The 14386-nt window shown below is 52.3% G+C and overlaps 5 protein-coding genes across 5 annotated transcripts; 3 read left to right on the top strand and 2 right to left on the bottom strand.

Annotated features, from left to right (window-relative positions):
- Positions 1 to 278: 278 nt before the first annotated feature.
- Positions 279 to 2283, top strand: NCU09800 (taurine dioxygenase). Its single transcript, XM_955017.2, has 2 exons — positions 279 to 1019; positions 1075 to 2283. The coding sequence occupies exons 1-2, from the start codon at positions 728 to 730 to the stop codon at positions 1977 to 1979; spliced, it is 1197 nt and encodes a 398-aa protein (XP_960110.1). The 5' UTR covers positions 279 to 727; the 3' UTR covers positions 1980 to 2283.
- A 202-nt stretch (positions 2284 to 2485) lies between these two features.
- NCU09799 (hypothetical protein) lies at positions 2486 to 4423 on the top strand. Its single transcript, XM_955016.3, has 3 exons — positions 2486 to 2898; positions 2968 to 3956; positions 4024 to 4423. Exons 1-3 carry the CDS (start codon positions 2667 to 2669, stop codon positions 4102 to 4104), a joined length of 1302 nt encoding a protein of 433 aa, XP_960109.2. The 5' UTR covers positions 2486 to 2666; the 3' UTR covers positions 4105 to 4423.
- A 43-nt stretch (positions 4424 to 4466) lies between these two features.
- On the bottom strand, positions 4467 to 6396 carry NCU09798 (aryl-alcohol dehydrogenase; the record flags this gene model as incomplete). Its single annotated transcript, XM_955015.3, has 2 exons — positions 4467 to 6086; positions 6157 to 6396. The coding sequence occupies 2 exons, from the start codon at positions 6394 to 6396 to the stop codon at positions 4488 to 4490; spliced, it is 1839 nt and encodes a 612-aa protein (XP_960108.2). The 3' UTR covers positions 4467 to 4487.
- A 554-nt stretch (positions 6397 to 6950) lies between these two features.
- NCU09797 (hypothetical protein) lies at positions 6951 to 7286 on the bottom strand (the record flags this gene model as incomplete). Its single annotated transcript, XM_955102.3, has 2 exons — positions 6951 to 7117; positions 7190 to 7286. 2 exons carry the CDS (start codon positions 7284 to 7286, stop codon positions 6951 to 6953), a joined length of 264 nt encoding a protein of 87 aa, XP_960195.3.
- A 3801-nt stretch (positions 7287 to 11087) lies between these two features.
- Positions 11088 to 12519, top strand: NCU09796 (integral membrane protein; the record flags this gene model as incomplete). Its single annotated transcript, XM_955101.3, has 4 exons — positions 11088 to 11345; positions 11407 to 11436; positions 11497 to 11941; positions 12006 to 12519. The coding sequence occupies exons 1-4, from the start codon at positions 11138 to 11140 to the stop codon at positions 12517 to 12519; spliced, it is 1197 nt and encodes a 398-aa protein (XP_960194.3). The 5' UTR covers positions 11088 to 11137.
- Between the last annotated feature and the right edge of the window lie 1867 nt (positions 12520 to 14386).

Here is a 14386-nt window from a genome sequence, read left to right as displayed (position 1 = left end):
ATATAAATATCAAAATAAACAACTACACAACGTAGAATATTAAAATATCGACTTTTTACACCAGTTTTAGCTAGATTTCGATATTAAACGATTGAGTTGAGTCGTATAAAGCGATGTCAAATGGCCAGATTTGTTAAATGCGGTGTGTGTGTGTGCACGCACACATACCTCTTGCCAAGACTGCACAGGCGATTGAGTGTGGGAATGTACATTCGCACTCGCGATTCCGTGATCAAAGCCAAGATTGCACCACCGCTCCACCACGAGGGCGGGAACATTTCACAACCACCATTCTCCACTGATATGTGGCAACGCGGGGTGAAAGCAAACTTATCAGTGAGCGAATGCTCCTTAACATGTACGAGATAGCCACCATGCGACATTGCACTCAGCTTCCCCTCTCCTTTTGTCCCTATTCAGGAAACCAACCATGATATAGTCTCCTGTAATAGGCCAGATGCCACGCACGTCAGACACGATGGCTCTTTCACCATGGAGTTCATATATCAACGGCTGCCGACTTGCCGCTACTCGGGGCTGAACAATCGCCGACGATAGCATCACCTAACAACACCATGGCGATACCTCTAGACCTTTCAGCAGAACTTTCGGCATAAAAGGAGCTTCTTGCTACCACTCAGTCATCCAGTCCGACATCCATTGAGCAATCCGAGCTTTTTGTTCTCCGAGATACCCTTTGGCAATATCCCTTTTCGCAATCTTCACCATGTCTCCTTCAGCAGTAGAGTCCGTCCAGCAGACGGTTGACGAGATCAAGACCAAGGTCCTCCCTATTCAGCAAAAGTCCGCCGCCATCAAGACCGATAGTCCTGAGGCGGAGAGTGCTCCCAAGAGATTCGAGGATCATAAGGAGCCCCTTGAGCTCAGTGGTGCTCTCGAACAATTCGAGAACTTTGAGGTCACCCCTGTTATCGGTCGCGAGTATGTCAACGTCGATCTCGTGGAATGGCTGCGCGCCCCCAACTCTGACGAGCTCCTGAGGGATCTTGCCATTATCAGTAAGCCATGAACTTGTGCCGAATTCGCCGACTTGATGCTAACATGCAACCCAAGTCTCCCAACGCGGTGTTGTCTTCTTTCGCAAGCAGGACAAGCTCACCGACGACCTCCAGAAGGAACTCGTCGACAGACTAGGCAAGCTCGCCGGCAAGCCCGCGACTTCGGGCCTTCACATCCACCCCATCAGCAACGCCAGCCGCGAGCATGGTGTCCAAGACAACGAGATCAGCGTCATCTCCTCCGCGCAAGCCAAGTCGCTGTACAAGGACAAGTACTTGTTCAAGGGTTTCGGTGTCAATAGCGGCCGTCAGAGCGCCAAGGACCAATGGCACTCGGATATCACCTTTGAGCCCATTCCCAGCGACTATGCCCTCCTGAGGCTGGTGCAGCTCCCCAAGACCGGTGGCGACACGCTCTGGGCCTCGGGCTACGAGCTCTACGACCGCATCTCGCCCACTTTGCGCTCCTTCCTCGACACTCTCACTGCCTACTATGCCCAGCCCCTGTTCAACGAGGCGGCCAAGCGCAACAACTTTAGCATATACAGCGGCGAGCGCGGCGCTCCCGAGAACGTGGGCGAGATCCTCGAGGCCATCCACCCCGTCATCCGCACCAATCCCGTCACCGGCTGGAGGTCAGTTTATGCAGTCGACCACCACTGCCAGCGCATCCACGGCCTGACCGACGAGGAGAGCAAGCATTTCCTTGACTGGTTCGTCCGGCTCATTGTCGAGAACCACGACCTGCAGGTGCGCCTCAAGTGGCAGAACCCCAACGATGTTGCCATCTGGGATAACAGGAGCGTGTACCACGCTGCCACGCCCGACTATGTCTTTGAGGAGGGTCTCGGTGAGCGCAAGGGCAACAGGGCGGTCAGCCTGGGGGAGAGGCCGTACTTTGATCCTCAGAGCACCAGCAGGAGGGAGGCGCTCAGTGACAAGTCGCATCTTGGGCTGTGAAAAGGGTTGAGCATGTCAATGTCCTCTTTCATTTTCGGTTCTGTGTAGTTCATAGCATTTGATGATGTTGCGATATCCCGATATAAATCGTACTTGACAATCAATGTTGGTCGTTCCAGTTATCTTAGATTCTATCCGTGTCGTGATGCAGTCAGTCGTGTTGTGCCCTGAATGGCAGTCTAGACTGACTTGTCAGATGGTGGATGCCAAGAAGGCAGAAGGAAGAAAACATGATTCAGATGGTGAAAAGAGAAAGAAAACAAGACTAAGATCCGACGGCTGAATAATATCTCGGAAGAAAAACTCCCTTTGCATTGCCATTGGATGGAAAGGAAGCTGCAAGCAACTAAGCACGGCAGTCATCCAACTAAGCTTGTTCCGTTAACGGAGCACAAACCAAACAAAGATCGGCCGGGTTCCTGAATCATGACGTAATGCGACAAGATCGTCGATTGCCCGGAACATTTCAACCTCCAACCATTTATTCCATGTCTTAAACCTGGCACCACCCACCCACACAGCCGGTACACTACCCCTACTGTTCTAGCCCCTCCTCACCTCCGTCGACTGCCCAGTCTTCGTCGACAGCCCAATCTTCGTCGACAGCAGAAACATCAGGGTATACCCGACATAATCATAATATCACCAATACTCGTCCACAGGCGAAACACCAACCTATGATATAGCATGGCGTCGTCGGATATTCTGGTCTCCTTCATGGGGGCTATTCAAGCTGCCATATCCGTTCTGATAACCATTTGGATCGGTGTCCTTGCGGCCCAGTTCGACCTCATCGACGATGGTGCTGCCAAACGCCTGTCGTCCATGTGTGTCACCATCTTCTTGCCGTTGTTGCTGGTGGCCAACCTGGGAAAGCAGCTCGACTCTGATACTGCTATGCACTATCTCCCCATTGTTGGTATATGATATCACACCAATTCTGTAACTGACGCAAAGACCCCCCCGACGCTAACGAATACTACGCCAGTCTGGTCCCTGATTTTCGTTGTCTTGTCCATCGTGGTGGGCAAGCTATCCGTCCGCATCTTCAAGCTTCCAGCATGGACCACCCCCGCCCTAGCATTCAACAACTCAACCTCGCTGCCGCTCCTCCTCATCCAAGCACTCGATGCTGCCGGAGTCCTCAAAAACTTGACCTCCGACCCCAATGTAGTTGAAAAGGCCCGCTCCTATTTTCTCGTTTGCGCCGTCATCAGCAACACTCTAACCTTTGGCTACGGCCCGGTCCTTCTCGACCAAGATGATGGCGGGCAGACAGACAGCGACCCGGAATCCGGACGGGATTCAGGCGAAGAAGACGAGGAGGATCACGACGGGTCGGGAAGAAACAGCGACGATAGCTCTGGTCCCTCCGAGACGACCTCGCTCCTCCCCAAGAAAGCCGTACGCTTCGCCAAGACCACGGCCCGGCAAATCGAGAATGCGCAGAACAAGACTTACAGTGCTTTACCCAAGCCTCTCCAAAAGACCGTAAGCTGGATTGCGCCCTTCTTTAACCCTCCAGCCCTGGGAGCATCGACTGGTGTTGTCATCGGCTTGGTTCCTGCTCTACACCGTATGTTCTTCAACGACTCGCAAGACGGCGGATACTTCAAGGCTTGGCTTACTACGCCCATCAAAAACACCGGCGAGCTGTTTGTTACACTGCAGGTTATCATTGTGGGTGTCAAGCTCAGCCTTAGCTTGCGCAAGATGAAGGAAGGAGATGAGGGAGGACGTGTGCCGTGGCCTAGCATTGTGTTTATTCTTGCCTGGAGATTCTTGGTGATGCCGGCTCTTAGTATCCCCATCATTTGGGTGTTGGCCAAGAAGACGGGCCTCTTGTTTGATGACCCGGTGCTGTGGTTCACCATGATGATGATGCCTATTGGCCCGCCTGCTATGAGGTTGGTGGCGCTTGCCGATGTCAACAACCTGCCTCAACAAGCTAAGATGGCGACGGCTAAGCTTCTTACTGTGAGTTCCTTGTCCTATCAAAATAGGCAACAAGAAAAAAATGCAGTTACTGACTCAAGCCTAATAGATTTCTTACGTTGCTACTCCGGTGATTGCCTTCTCTGTCGTTGGTGCGCTCAGAGCAGCCCAGAATGTTGCAGATGCGTAGTAGACGTACAAGATATTGGTATCAAACCATGCTTGAAAGGGGGTATAGACTCCATGATACATGAAGCGAAGATAGTACTAAAACGTTCTTAGACGCATTAGACAATGCAAAGCTGTCCGTTAGCAATTGCCCCGAAAGCAGGCTTTCCACGACCGTACAGAATGAGGACTGAGATTGCTTCTGTTCATTTCGAGGCTGATGCTGCTCGTGTTCATTGGGCCCTTTCACATTATAATTTTCTCCCTAGATATCGTGAAAAGACGTTATCAGGTTTACTAATCATTCATCATATGCTATAAGTAAAAGGTATATCCAAAATGCTATACAAAAAAACAAAGAAACTTCAATCAATCAAGTCGCTCGCTGGATTAAATGGAGTGTCCTCAAACCTTTACCGCCTTGCGTCGATCCTCCTTGATCAGATCCGCCGCCCGCTCAGCAACCGAGTAAACAACCGACTGGATGTTACCCGCCGGCTCGATAGGGAAGATGGAAGCATCGACAACTCTAAGCCCCTTGGCACCGTACACTTGGAGGCGCTCGTTCACGACACCGCCCTGCTCGCGGGGGCGCATGGAGCACGATCCCGAGACGTGGAAGACGGAAATCTGTCTCTGGCGAACAATCTCCTTGGCCGTCTCGAGATCATCGCCCTTGAGCTGCGGCAGGCGACGACCACTCTGGTTCAAAAGCTTGCCGAGCGCCGACTCGGGGGCGACCAGGTGCTCGACGAATTGCACACCGCGCGCAAGCAGCTCCATGTCGAGGTCGTCGTGGTTGTACTTGGGGTCCCACACGGGCGCCGCCTTGGGGTCGGAGGACTGGATGTGCACGGACCCGCGCGAGAAGGGAGAGTTCAGGATGGTCATGACGGTCAAAAAGTTCTCGGGCTCCACGGGGATCAGGTGCGTCGCCATGTTGTCGGGCTTGTCGGCGATGTGCACCTGCGTCGGGAACAGGATGTACTGGAAAGTGGGCTCGTTGGGGTTGGTGACGATGTCGCGGATCGCGGCGCGGGCAGGGTTCGAGAAGTCACGGCCAGCAAAGAGTTTCTTGACACCCTCGTCCGAGATGACGCCCGTCTTGTTGACAAGGGGCGTGTAGGCGACGGAGATGGTCAGCTGGCCCAGGGGGCCGGAGCGGTCGGCCGTGTACATGTCAAGCAGAGCCTTGAGCACGGCAGGGTCGCGCAGGACGTCGCCGGAGGGAGTGCCCTCTTTGACCTCGAAGGACTGGCACACGATCGGGTGGTCCTGCATACCCTCGCCAACGGCGGGGTTCTCGAAGACAACGGGGATGTTGTGCTGGGCGAGGATCTCCTTGCTACCGACGCCGGAAAGCTCAAGGATCTGAGGGGACTGGAGAGCGCCGGCGGATAGGATGACCTCGAGGCTGGCGGAGACTTGGCTGACGATGCCGTTGACGTTGATCTCGACGCCGGTGGCGACAGGCTCGGGACCGGTAGTATCAAAAAGGACCTTGTTGACGTGGGTGTTGGTTAGGATCTTGAGGTTCTCGCGGGCGCGGACCTCGGGAGTGAGATAAGTAACAGCAGAGAAGGAGCGCGTCTTGGTGGTCGGGTCGATGGAGCTGGCGTTCTGGAAGGCGCCCAGCGCCTGGCCGTCGCGCGCGTCCCTCTTGGAGAGCAGGTCGAGCGACGCAAAGGTGTCGAACCAGCCCTTGTTGGTAACGCCGTAACCCTCGCCGAAGGAGACCTGGACGGGGCCGTCGCCGTAGGCTACCGTGTCGTTGTTGTACGTGATGGAGCAGATGTCCTTGGTGCTGGCCGAGGGCACGTCCACCGTGGCGAACTTCTTGAGGTAAGGCTTGAGAGCCTCAAAGTTCCAGTTGGGGTTGCCGACGGCGGCCCAGGCGTCGATGGAGGCCTTAGAGGGATACACCAGCATCATGAAATTGAGGGCGGAGGAACCGCCAAGCATCTTACCGCGGGCTTGGTTGATGATGCGGTTGTTAAGAGTGGACTACATTATTGATAAGTCCCTGAATTTGCTTTGATTCGATGCTTGCTGCCACCACGAAGAAAAAACCTACCTGAGGAACAGACTGGAAGTTCCAGTCGTACTCATCCTTGCCGTAAACGCCGGCGACGAGGCCGGGTGTGAGAACCAAGGGATCGGTGGTTCTGTCATCACCGGCCTCGAGTAGGAGGACACGGACATCCTTGTCCTCGGTAAGACGGTTAGCGAGAACGCAACCGGCCGTACCACCACCGACGATGATGTAGTCGTAGGACTCCTCGAGTCCGGCAAGTGGAACAGCAACAGAGCCCATGGTGATGAGGTGACTTGTATTTAAACAGCTAATTGCATATGAAAAGTGTGTCTTAAGAAGGTTGCAAGAAGGAAAAGGGTTGAAGCTTAAATAGCAAGGGGGAGAGAAGGAGGAAGGAGGAAGGGGGTAGGAGCAGCGGGCTTGGCGTCAGGAGGTGGAGGGCGTAGTACGGTTTGGATAACACATCACCCGTTTTCTCGGGGCTGGGGCAGGAACCTTATAAGGTAGGATCACCATCCCCGTCGCCCCCCCCCCCCCCCCCCCCCCCACGCAGTCCTCCGGGCTCCGGAAATCACGTAGTGGAAACCGTACAACTTGGGCCTGACAAAGGTGCCTCCTAATCGCACCGTCTAACTTTGCACGAGAGCACATGCACAAAGTGACAACTCGCAAGTGGTACGCGAATTCCGCGCTGAGACCGGGACACACATCGTGCGGCATCGTGGTTACGTTTGATAAGGAATCGGGGCTTTGACATACCCCGAGAGAGGATCTTGAGAGAATCCACACAACAGACCCCGTTCCTTTGTGTTGGTGGTCCCTCACGATGGAATCTACTCATGATATATAGTCACTTCAAAGGCTCCGCAGGTTTGGTGCCAGAGCAGACCACACTTGTCCGCAATGTGGGCGAGAGAGCCCGGTTTATCGGGAGCAGTGTGTACAGTAATCGCCTCGACTAGGTTGTTGCCCACCTGCCCATCCGAGCCACCGGTAAAACCTGGTGGAGAAAAGTAGGATTTGCCATACATGATCATGCAAAAAGAGCGGGGATGGCAAGGCTGGTACTTACAGCAACTGAAGCCCAAAAGTTGGGAGGGGAGAGAGAAGGGGGAAGGGGGATTGGGGCCACAGTTCCACTGTTGAAGACTTACGAGTCTGTAGACCATGTTTATCAGTCGAACTTGGGTCTTCTTGGCTGTTCAGGATTGCAAGCATATATACGTATGCTATGGAGCAAGTGTGTTGGGGCTATTTTGTAGTGGCTTCATTCAAGGGTATATGATGGGTTCGCTTGTAAAAGGCATACAGTTAAAACCCCTGCTTTTGCAACCCCCCCTTTTGCAAAGAGTTCTGGACTGCCTGCATTAGTTGCCAGAGCAGGGGTTTCTACTGTAAAATAGTCTGGCTTGGTATGTAAGGATAAGGGGAAAGCTTGCCATGCAAGACGGGGCGGTTGGGGGAATGTTATACAAGATACAGATACACCGACGTGTATGACCTTGGGGATGGTTCGCAGATCGTACGTTGTCATTCTGTTTGATGAACAAACACAAAAGTGTTTTGAAATTGTTGTGTTCTGTGCAAGAACCCAAAGAAGCGAGTGTAGCGAGCCGCAAGAGACGTGTGTGCCTAGGCCGTGGAGGAGCAAGAAGAAGGAAGCAGAATATGGTCTCGTCTCAGTGTCCCAAACAGATGGAGTCGGACGGTCGGAAAATAGTGTACACTATAATCCAGCCCTGGAACCCGAGAAAGGGTTTGGTTTCGTTGGCGTGATTCGCTTAGTGTACTGCTTCCAGTTTCCAGTTGGTAGGTACGTATGGGTCAGGGAGGAATCTCTCGGTAAGTTAACACTCTGAGCGGTGGTGCTTGAGATAGTAGGGGAAGTGGGGCGGCGAGAATGGTCGTCGTGCGAAAGTTTGAAGGCAAGTGTTCTTCTCCCGTTCTCCGAAATGTAGCCTCCAAGGCCAATCAATGCCCCCAGAGGGATTTCGTTTCGCGCTAACAAACTTTCCAGTACTACACTAGTATACATAGTGTAACCGTATTCACCAGGGGCTCAGGGGTTGACATTTAGTGCGAGGAACAGGGGAGTTTTGCCCACACTCTAGAAGAGGGCCAGTCAGCCAATGTCAGCCCGAGTTCTGATGGCTGAGTGGGGCAAATACCGTGACATGTATGGACGTTGGAGTCGACATGGGTCGGAACGAACAACCCGCATCCAACGCTTTGTCGATAGTGGGAAATCCAAGCATCCAGCAACCAATCATGTTGCTCGGGAAAGTTTCCACACTATCGCCGATTCTTCAACGGCACATGTTCTTTTTGGTGTTGCCTGTCTTCCGCTGAGACATTCGAACCCTGAAAACCCCCCAGAAAGAAAATCGAAGCAACGACACTAATTCAACAAGAAGCAAATCGCCGATGTAGTTCTCATAGGTGATCAGAACCCTAGGTAGGTAAGCTGCAACGTATGCCAGAAGGTTCAAGTTATATGCTGGCACTCGACATACGTCCAACATGCTAGTCGCTCCTCCCCGAACTGGGGGGACTTGTCGGTTTCGGCCTATGCATCTACATCCTCGCTCCTTCGGTGTCCAGTGCCTGTGAGTGGCTAGAATCCCTAACGGCCCACCCTTTATTATTACGCTCTGAAGCAAGACTGCTTGCTGGGTCTTGTAGTGTAGGAAATGGGAAAGCAACTCGTGCCGTGGGGTTCAAGTTTGGGGCCCGCTTTGTCGTCTGCACCGACCAATAACTACCTACAAGTATGCGCAACGAAACAAGTGCACAATTCAAGTTGTTGGTCGCACATGGCAGGCAGCAACCTAAGCGAGCCTTGCTGCCCGCATACATACATACTTCTACCGCGCATACAGAATACCAATCTGGGCTACATACACAAGAATAAGCCCGGGCGGTATGGTAGATGACTGCGGCAGTACGAATGCAGTCAGCCGTGCCGTGCCGTGTGCCGCACCGCCACCATCAGCAATTCGAGTTAAATCAAACCTCATCGGACCCCCCTCCACTTCGGCGACCTTGATGCAATCTCTCACCAAAACATAAATGGCGGACCAAGGGCACAGCATCGCCGCGCTTACAGGACACCTTAGCACCCGACCGGCAAATAAACATAGACTGGACGGGAGGTCTTCAACATCAAATTGACAGAAATCATCCAGGAATTTGAGGGACTGTGTGAAGAAAGAAGGAGCAATGACTATCTAGGCAAAGAAAGATAGAAACCGTCTTGATGACTTTGGACTTGCTAGAGCTTGGAAGGTGAGTGAGTCCAGAGGGAAGTCCGGAGGGGAGTGGAAAACCACACAATGGCTCCATTACCTAGTAGGCCCACAAGAAGCCTTCATCCCAGTGGTCAAAGCGGGTCATACAAATTAGGTATCATCCACTCATCGTCCTCCGGCCGCTACACTACGCTGGGAGCGACCTGGCCTCGTGCAACTTTAGCTCTTCTATCATTGGGCTGGAAGCCCTCACTTCCCGCCAGGTAGGCAGAAGCACTTGTGCACTTTTAGCTCATTTTCGGTGTGTTTAGGTATGTACGTTCCTTACCATGGGCTGGCACAGCGGACAGATTATTGGGACTGGGACGCCTCGCTCGTTGCTTTGGTTGCCTTTTCATTGGTTAGGTTGCCTTTTTACTGGGTGCCCCGATTCCCATGAGCCCAGGTCAGCATTTCGGTGAAGACCGTGATTATACCGGGAAGAGGTCACATTGAGAGCCTTGGCTATTTGCCGACTTTGCAGTCAGGGTCTCATGGACCGTTGCCCAGCTTCTTCCTGTGTCAGTGTCAAATTGTCAAGTTCCCACTCACCTACCGACAGGAGGCCCAGGCGGCCGGCATGTGCCAGGATGACGGAAACGAGTGGGCTTTACAGATGCAACAGAAGGCGGGCAGGACCCAGAAGGAAGAGAAAAAAAGAAAAGAAATGCCCTGATGGTCTGGTCCCCGGGTCTCATCCCCGAGCGGCACTTGACGCCTGACGGAGCCATGACCTACATTAGTTGTCGATTGCAACCTCGTCCAGGCCAGTCTCATTCTGGAGCCCAGGCGCATCAGGAGGCAACCTCAACGAACAGACGTGGTACACCATAGTAGTTAAGCGCATATGTTCAACCTTCCCGTCGACGTGAGGTCATCTTCGCTAAGGTTTCGATTCTCTGGCTAGAGCAGTGATCTTCACACGCCAAGAACTGATCAGTACAGCATACGTCCAGACCTTCTTTCGGGGAACGTTCCTTTGCTCCTTCCTAGGCTCCAATCCTACACTGACCCCTCGTCAGCCTCCCTCGTCGCTGCATATTCTATGTCTAGGTAGGCACTCGCTAGGCGCCACTCTCCCACAAAAAGCAAAGACAATATCCCCAAGGGGAAAAAAGCACTAACATGGGACCTACCCTACCTATCGCGACAAGGCTCTCCAGGGAAAGAAGCAAGCTGTGAGCTCAGACGTTTTCAAAAACTGGCCCTCCCGCCCGTTCTCATCCCAACCTTCACACGCACAGTCCACACACTCTCAAGACAGCCAGTCTCGGACCCGAGTCTCTGGAACAGCACAGACCGATCTGGCCCGAGCCGTAATTTGCGCCGAGAAATAACAACGTCCTCCCATGGTGGTCGTAGAACACTATCTACGGCATCAACATCCCAGGCTCACCAACAACACAACGATCTGTTGACTTGACGGCATCCTACATCTGTCACTCTCTCTCTCTTACACACACACACTCGTTTACAACTTACCGAACTCACCCACTCCACTTTCCCACTTGGAGTCGACGGGAAGCACCTACCCAAAGTAATCTTAGGAAAGAGACACATCACGAGAACAAAAGAAGAGGAAAGAGCAAGTGATAGAGGAAACCAGAAGGAAGGAACAAACAAAGGCAGCGCACAGAAGACCCACGAGGTCGCACCCGTTCAGAAAAAAGCAACGAAGACGGGAAGGAAATCTCCGACGAAAGCAACGACGACAATAAAAAACACCACACATCATGGAGGCCCCTAACCCCGCCGAGATGACGCACCTGTTCGGCACAAAATACTTTGAGCCCAAGGGCATAGTCAAGACGCACTTGATCATCAACGTCTGTTTGGTGGCATTGACACTAGGAGTCATTGGATTGCGCATGTTTGCTCGATTCCTGTCTGGAGCCAAGCTGTGGTGGGACGACTGGCTCATTCTTGCTGCCGTGCCTCAAGGTAAAGTTTCCCACTTTGTGCTTTACAGTACAGTGACAAGATCTAACAAGTGGCATCGCAGGTATTGGAATGCTTATCATCCAAGGCTGTTGTGAGTTCACTGCTTTCTGCTGAACAGCGACAATAGGTTTCTAACATATGGGTATCACAGGGATTGGAATGGGTGTCGGCTATCCCTTCGCGGAAACCTACATGAACCTGGTCCCTATCCTCAAGCTGTTGGTCTCGTACGAACTCATCTTTGCCACATGCATCAGCACCGTCAAGCTGTCCGTCATGTTCTTCTACTTGCGCGTCTTCGTCAACGATGGCCTGCGCACTGCTACCAAGATTGCCATGACCTTTGTCCTACTCTGGAGCACAGGCAACATTCTCCAGGTCTTCTTGATCTGCCGCCCCTTTAGGGCTGCCTACGACCCCATGTCAGCTCCGGACGCCGTGTGCGGTAGTCAAAAGGCATCCTTCATTGCCATTGGTGCCTTCAATGTCGTCACCGACATGGTTATTTTGACGCTGCCTTTGCCTACCGTCTGGGGTTTGAAGATGAGCTGGACTGCCAGAGCCGGTCTGACGGGCGTTTTCTTGATCGGTTTACTGTAAGTTTACCCTTTACTTCTGGCTATCTGTTTCTTGCCTTATGATACTAACCAAAACATGCAGCACTTCCGTCGTCGCCATCATCCGTATCGTCACCCTTGTTGGCCTCGATATGAATAACCTCACTGGCACCATGATCTATGCCGATTTCTGGTCTACCGTTGAGCCTAATCTGGCTATCCTCTGCGTTAGCATGCCCATGTTGGGCTCTCTTTGGGCCCGCTGCACCACACGTCGAGGAACCACCAAGCTGGGTCCCTCGAATTCAGACGGCACGGCTACTTTTGGCGGCACCAAGAATTCTGGCTTTAACAGGCTCAAGAATAACAGCCACTTGGCCGAGGAGGACAACATTGGCCTTGAGAATCTGTACGCCTCCAACAAGGATGTCCACCACCAGTCCGCTGTTGCGGCTTCCGGGGAGAAGGAGCATCGCGGTCATCACAACAGGCTGGGGAACCTCAGCAGGGATGACGGGTCGGAGGTTGAGCTGACCGCCGAGCCGGGGTCTTTCAAGGATCCTGGCGTTATTACGGTTCAGACGAAGTGGACCATTTCCGTTGACCAGAACCAATAGGGTCTTTATTCCTTTTTCTTTTTAAATTTTTTTCTTTTTTGCTCTTACCTTTCCCCCTTCTTATTTGTGCTTCTTTGTCTCTCTTCTCCGTTCTCAAACGTCCTTGCTCTGTCCATCTCTTCTTTCAACGGACATGGACACGGGCGTTGTCTTTAGTGCTTGCCACAAAAGGCACACACAGGCTTCATTTGCTACGGCGGTTTTCTTTTCAGCCATCTCCTGAGAGCAATTTTCGAGTTAGCGGTGTGAACTTCTAGACCAACATTTTCTTTCCATCTGTTTTATTTGCGCGATACCATGGGCAACGGATATGAGGAAGGCAACGAAACGCCATTGATCCTCATAAATCTGACATAGAAGAACGTTTTATGCAAATCCATACACACACACAAACACACAAACACACGCACATGATGGCCAAAATAATATGGTGAACTTTTGTTTGTCTCACAGGTGCGGTTACAGTAGTAACAGTGGCTTGTTGAACCTTTGCCGAACCGTTGTCAGCCTGAAAGTAGTGTAAATTTTTGGTTCGTTAATCTCTGTCTTATTTGAACTCCATACGTCCGTGCACTGTGGGAACTTCTCGGGATTCATTCAACGTCTCTCAAAAGCTCGGTGCTGAGCACGTTGACGCGAGAGAGACCGAATAAGAATTGAGGTTCTAGCTCGTTCCCGGGGACCACTGGGGCACTTGGGCGGCGACTAGGCGATCCCGATTACACAGATCCAGCACAGCTCAAAGGTCTAGACTCGGAGTTTCTTTTTTTTTTTCACGACACGCAGGAATGCTCCAGCGACGGGTTACTTTAAAATGGGAAGTGGGAAGGAAAAAAATAGTCCGTAGTTCTTGTTCTTGACGATCGTAATCCCCCTAGGTAGCGTTACACGGAGATGCATCTCAACCTAATTCCTCAGCCCGTATAGCGTAGCAAGGCCCTTCCCTGTGTTCCGTGCCCCGTGCCGGAGTGAAGTCCGCTCCTCAATGGGACCCTCAACTGAGGACAGACGGACTGCAAGATTCGAGACAGTGGCGCGCGGTAACGGCCCGCGCGTATGCCACCAAGCATGTGAAAACTAGGGTGTCGGTAACGTATGAACGACCAACTACCTACCGAAGTTTCAGTTGTGCTGCCGTGAGATTCAGCTATAGTAGAGATAGTCGTATTCTTCACATATGATATGGCTTCATAAGTTCCGTGTAGCGATAGTGAAAAGTGTGGACTTCAACTCCTCTTGTTAGCGAGCGAGACGTCAATACACGATCCTGACAGAAACCAAGCATGGGGCATCCAATAGGAACTTTGTTGCCGTTGTGGCAGCAACCAGCAGGAGCCAAAAAGACAAATAAGCCAATAGGACTGCGTATTACTAGCAATGAAGTAAAAGTGGATCTCTAAACGTAATATGTAACCGACACCGTGGATTCCTGAACGGGGATGCCCGGTCAGCCAGCCAGCCAGATACCTCCCCTCAGGTCATCGGGCACGGTTGGGGACAAAGAGGCGGCAGCCCAGGGCCAGCAGGTACCAGGCACCGCTGTAGTGTACGTACACATCACCCCTTGAAAGTTCGTTAGCGCGGGACTTTACTACACACTCTTCGCAACTCAACGAATATTCCACCTCTTTTGATGCAAGAAGTTGGTATCAACCAGATGCGTTTCGAATAGTTTATACACTTTCTTCATTTTTCCGCTATGAATGTGGTTGTCCCGTTATTTTTCTGTGAAGTCTCGCAAACCCCGGTCACAAGAACCGCGCTAACAAACTTTTAAGCATTGATGTATACATAACCCACTGCAATGCGCACTCCAATAGTAAAGGGTTCTGTAACCGGATGGATACCGTCACTTCCCGGGACGGGG

This window comes from Neurospora crassa, linkage group VI (assembly GCF_000182925.2).
Source record: "Neurospora crassa OR74A linkage group VI, whole genome shotgun sequence".
Taxonomy (NCBI): domain Eukaryota; kingdom Fungi; phylum Ascomycota; class Sordariomycetes; order Sordariales; family Sordariaceae; genus Neurospora; species Neurospora crassa.
The sequence above is the reverse complement of the archived record's forward strand: the minus strand, read 5'-3'. Positions and strand labels throughout refer to the sequence as shown.

Coding starts and splice junctions, on each gene's coding strand:
- NCU09800 (XM_955017.2), top strand. CDS start 728: ATGTCTCCTTCAGCAGTAGAGTCCGTCCAGCAGACGGTTGACGAGATC. Junction 1,020..1,074: donor GAGGGATCTTGCCATTATCA/GTAAGCCATGAA, acceptor ATGCAACCCAAG/TCTCCCAACGCGGTGTTGTC.
- NCU09799 (XM_955016.3), top strand. CDS start 2,667: ATGGCGTCGTCGGATATTCTGGTCTCCTTCATGGGGGCTATTCAAGCT. Junction 2,899..2,967: donor GCACTATCTCCCCATTGTTG/GTATATGATATC, acceptor ATACTACGCCAG/TCTGGTCCCTGATTTTCGTT. Junction 3,957..4,023: donor CGACGGCTAAGCTTCTTACT/GTGAGTTCCTTG, acceptor CAAGCCTAATAG/ATTTCTTACGTTGCTACTCC.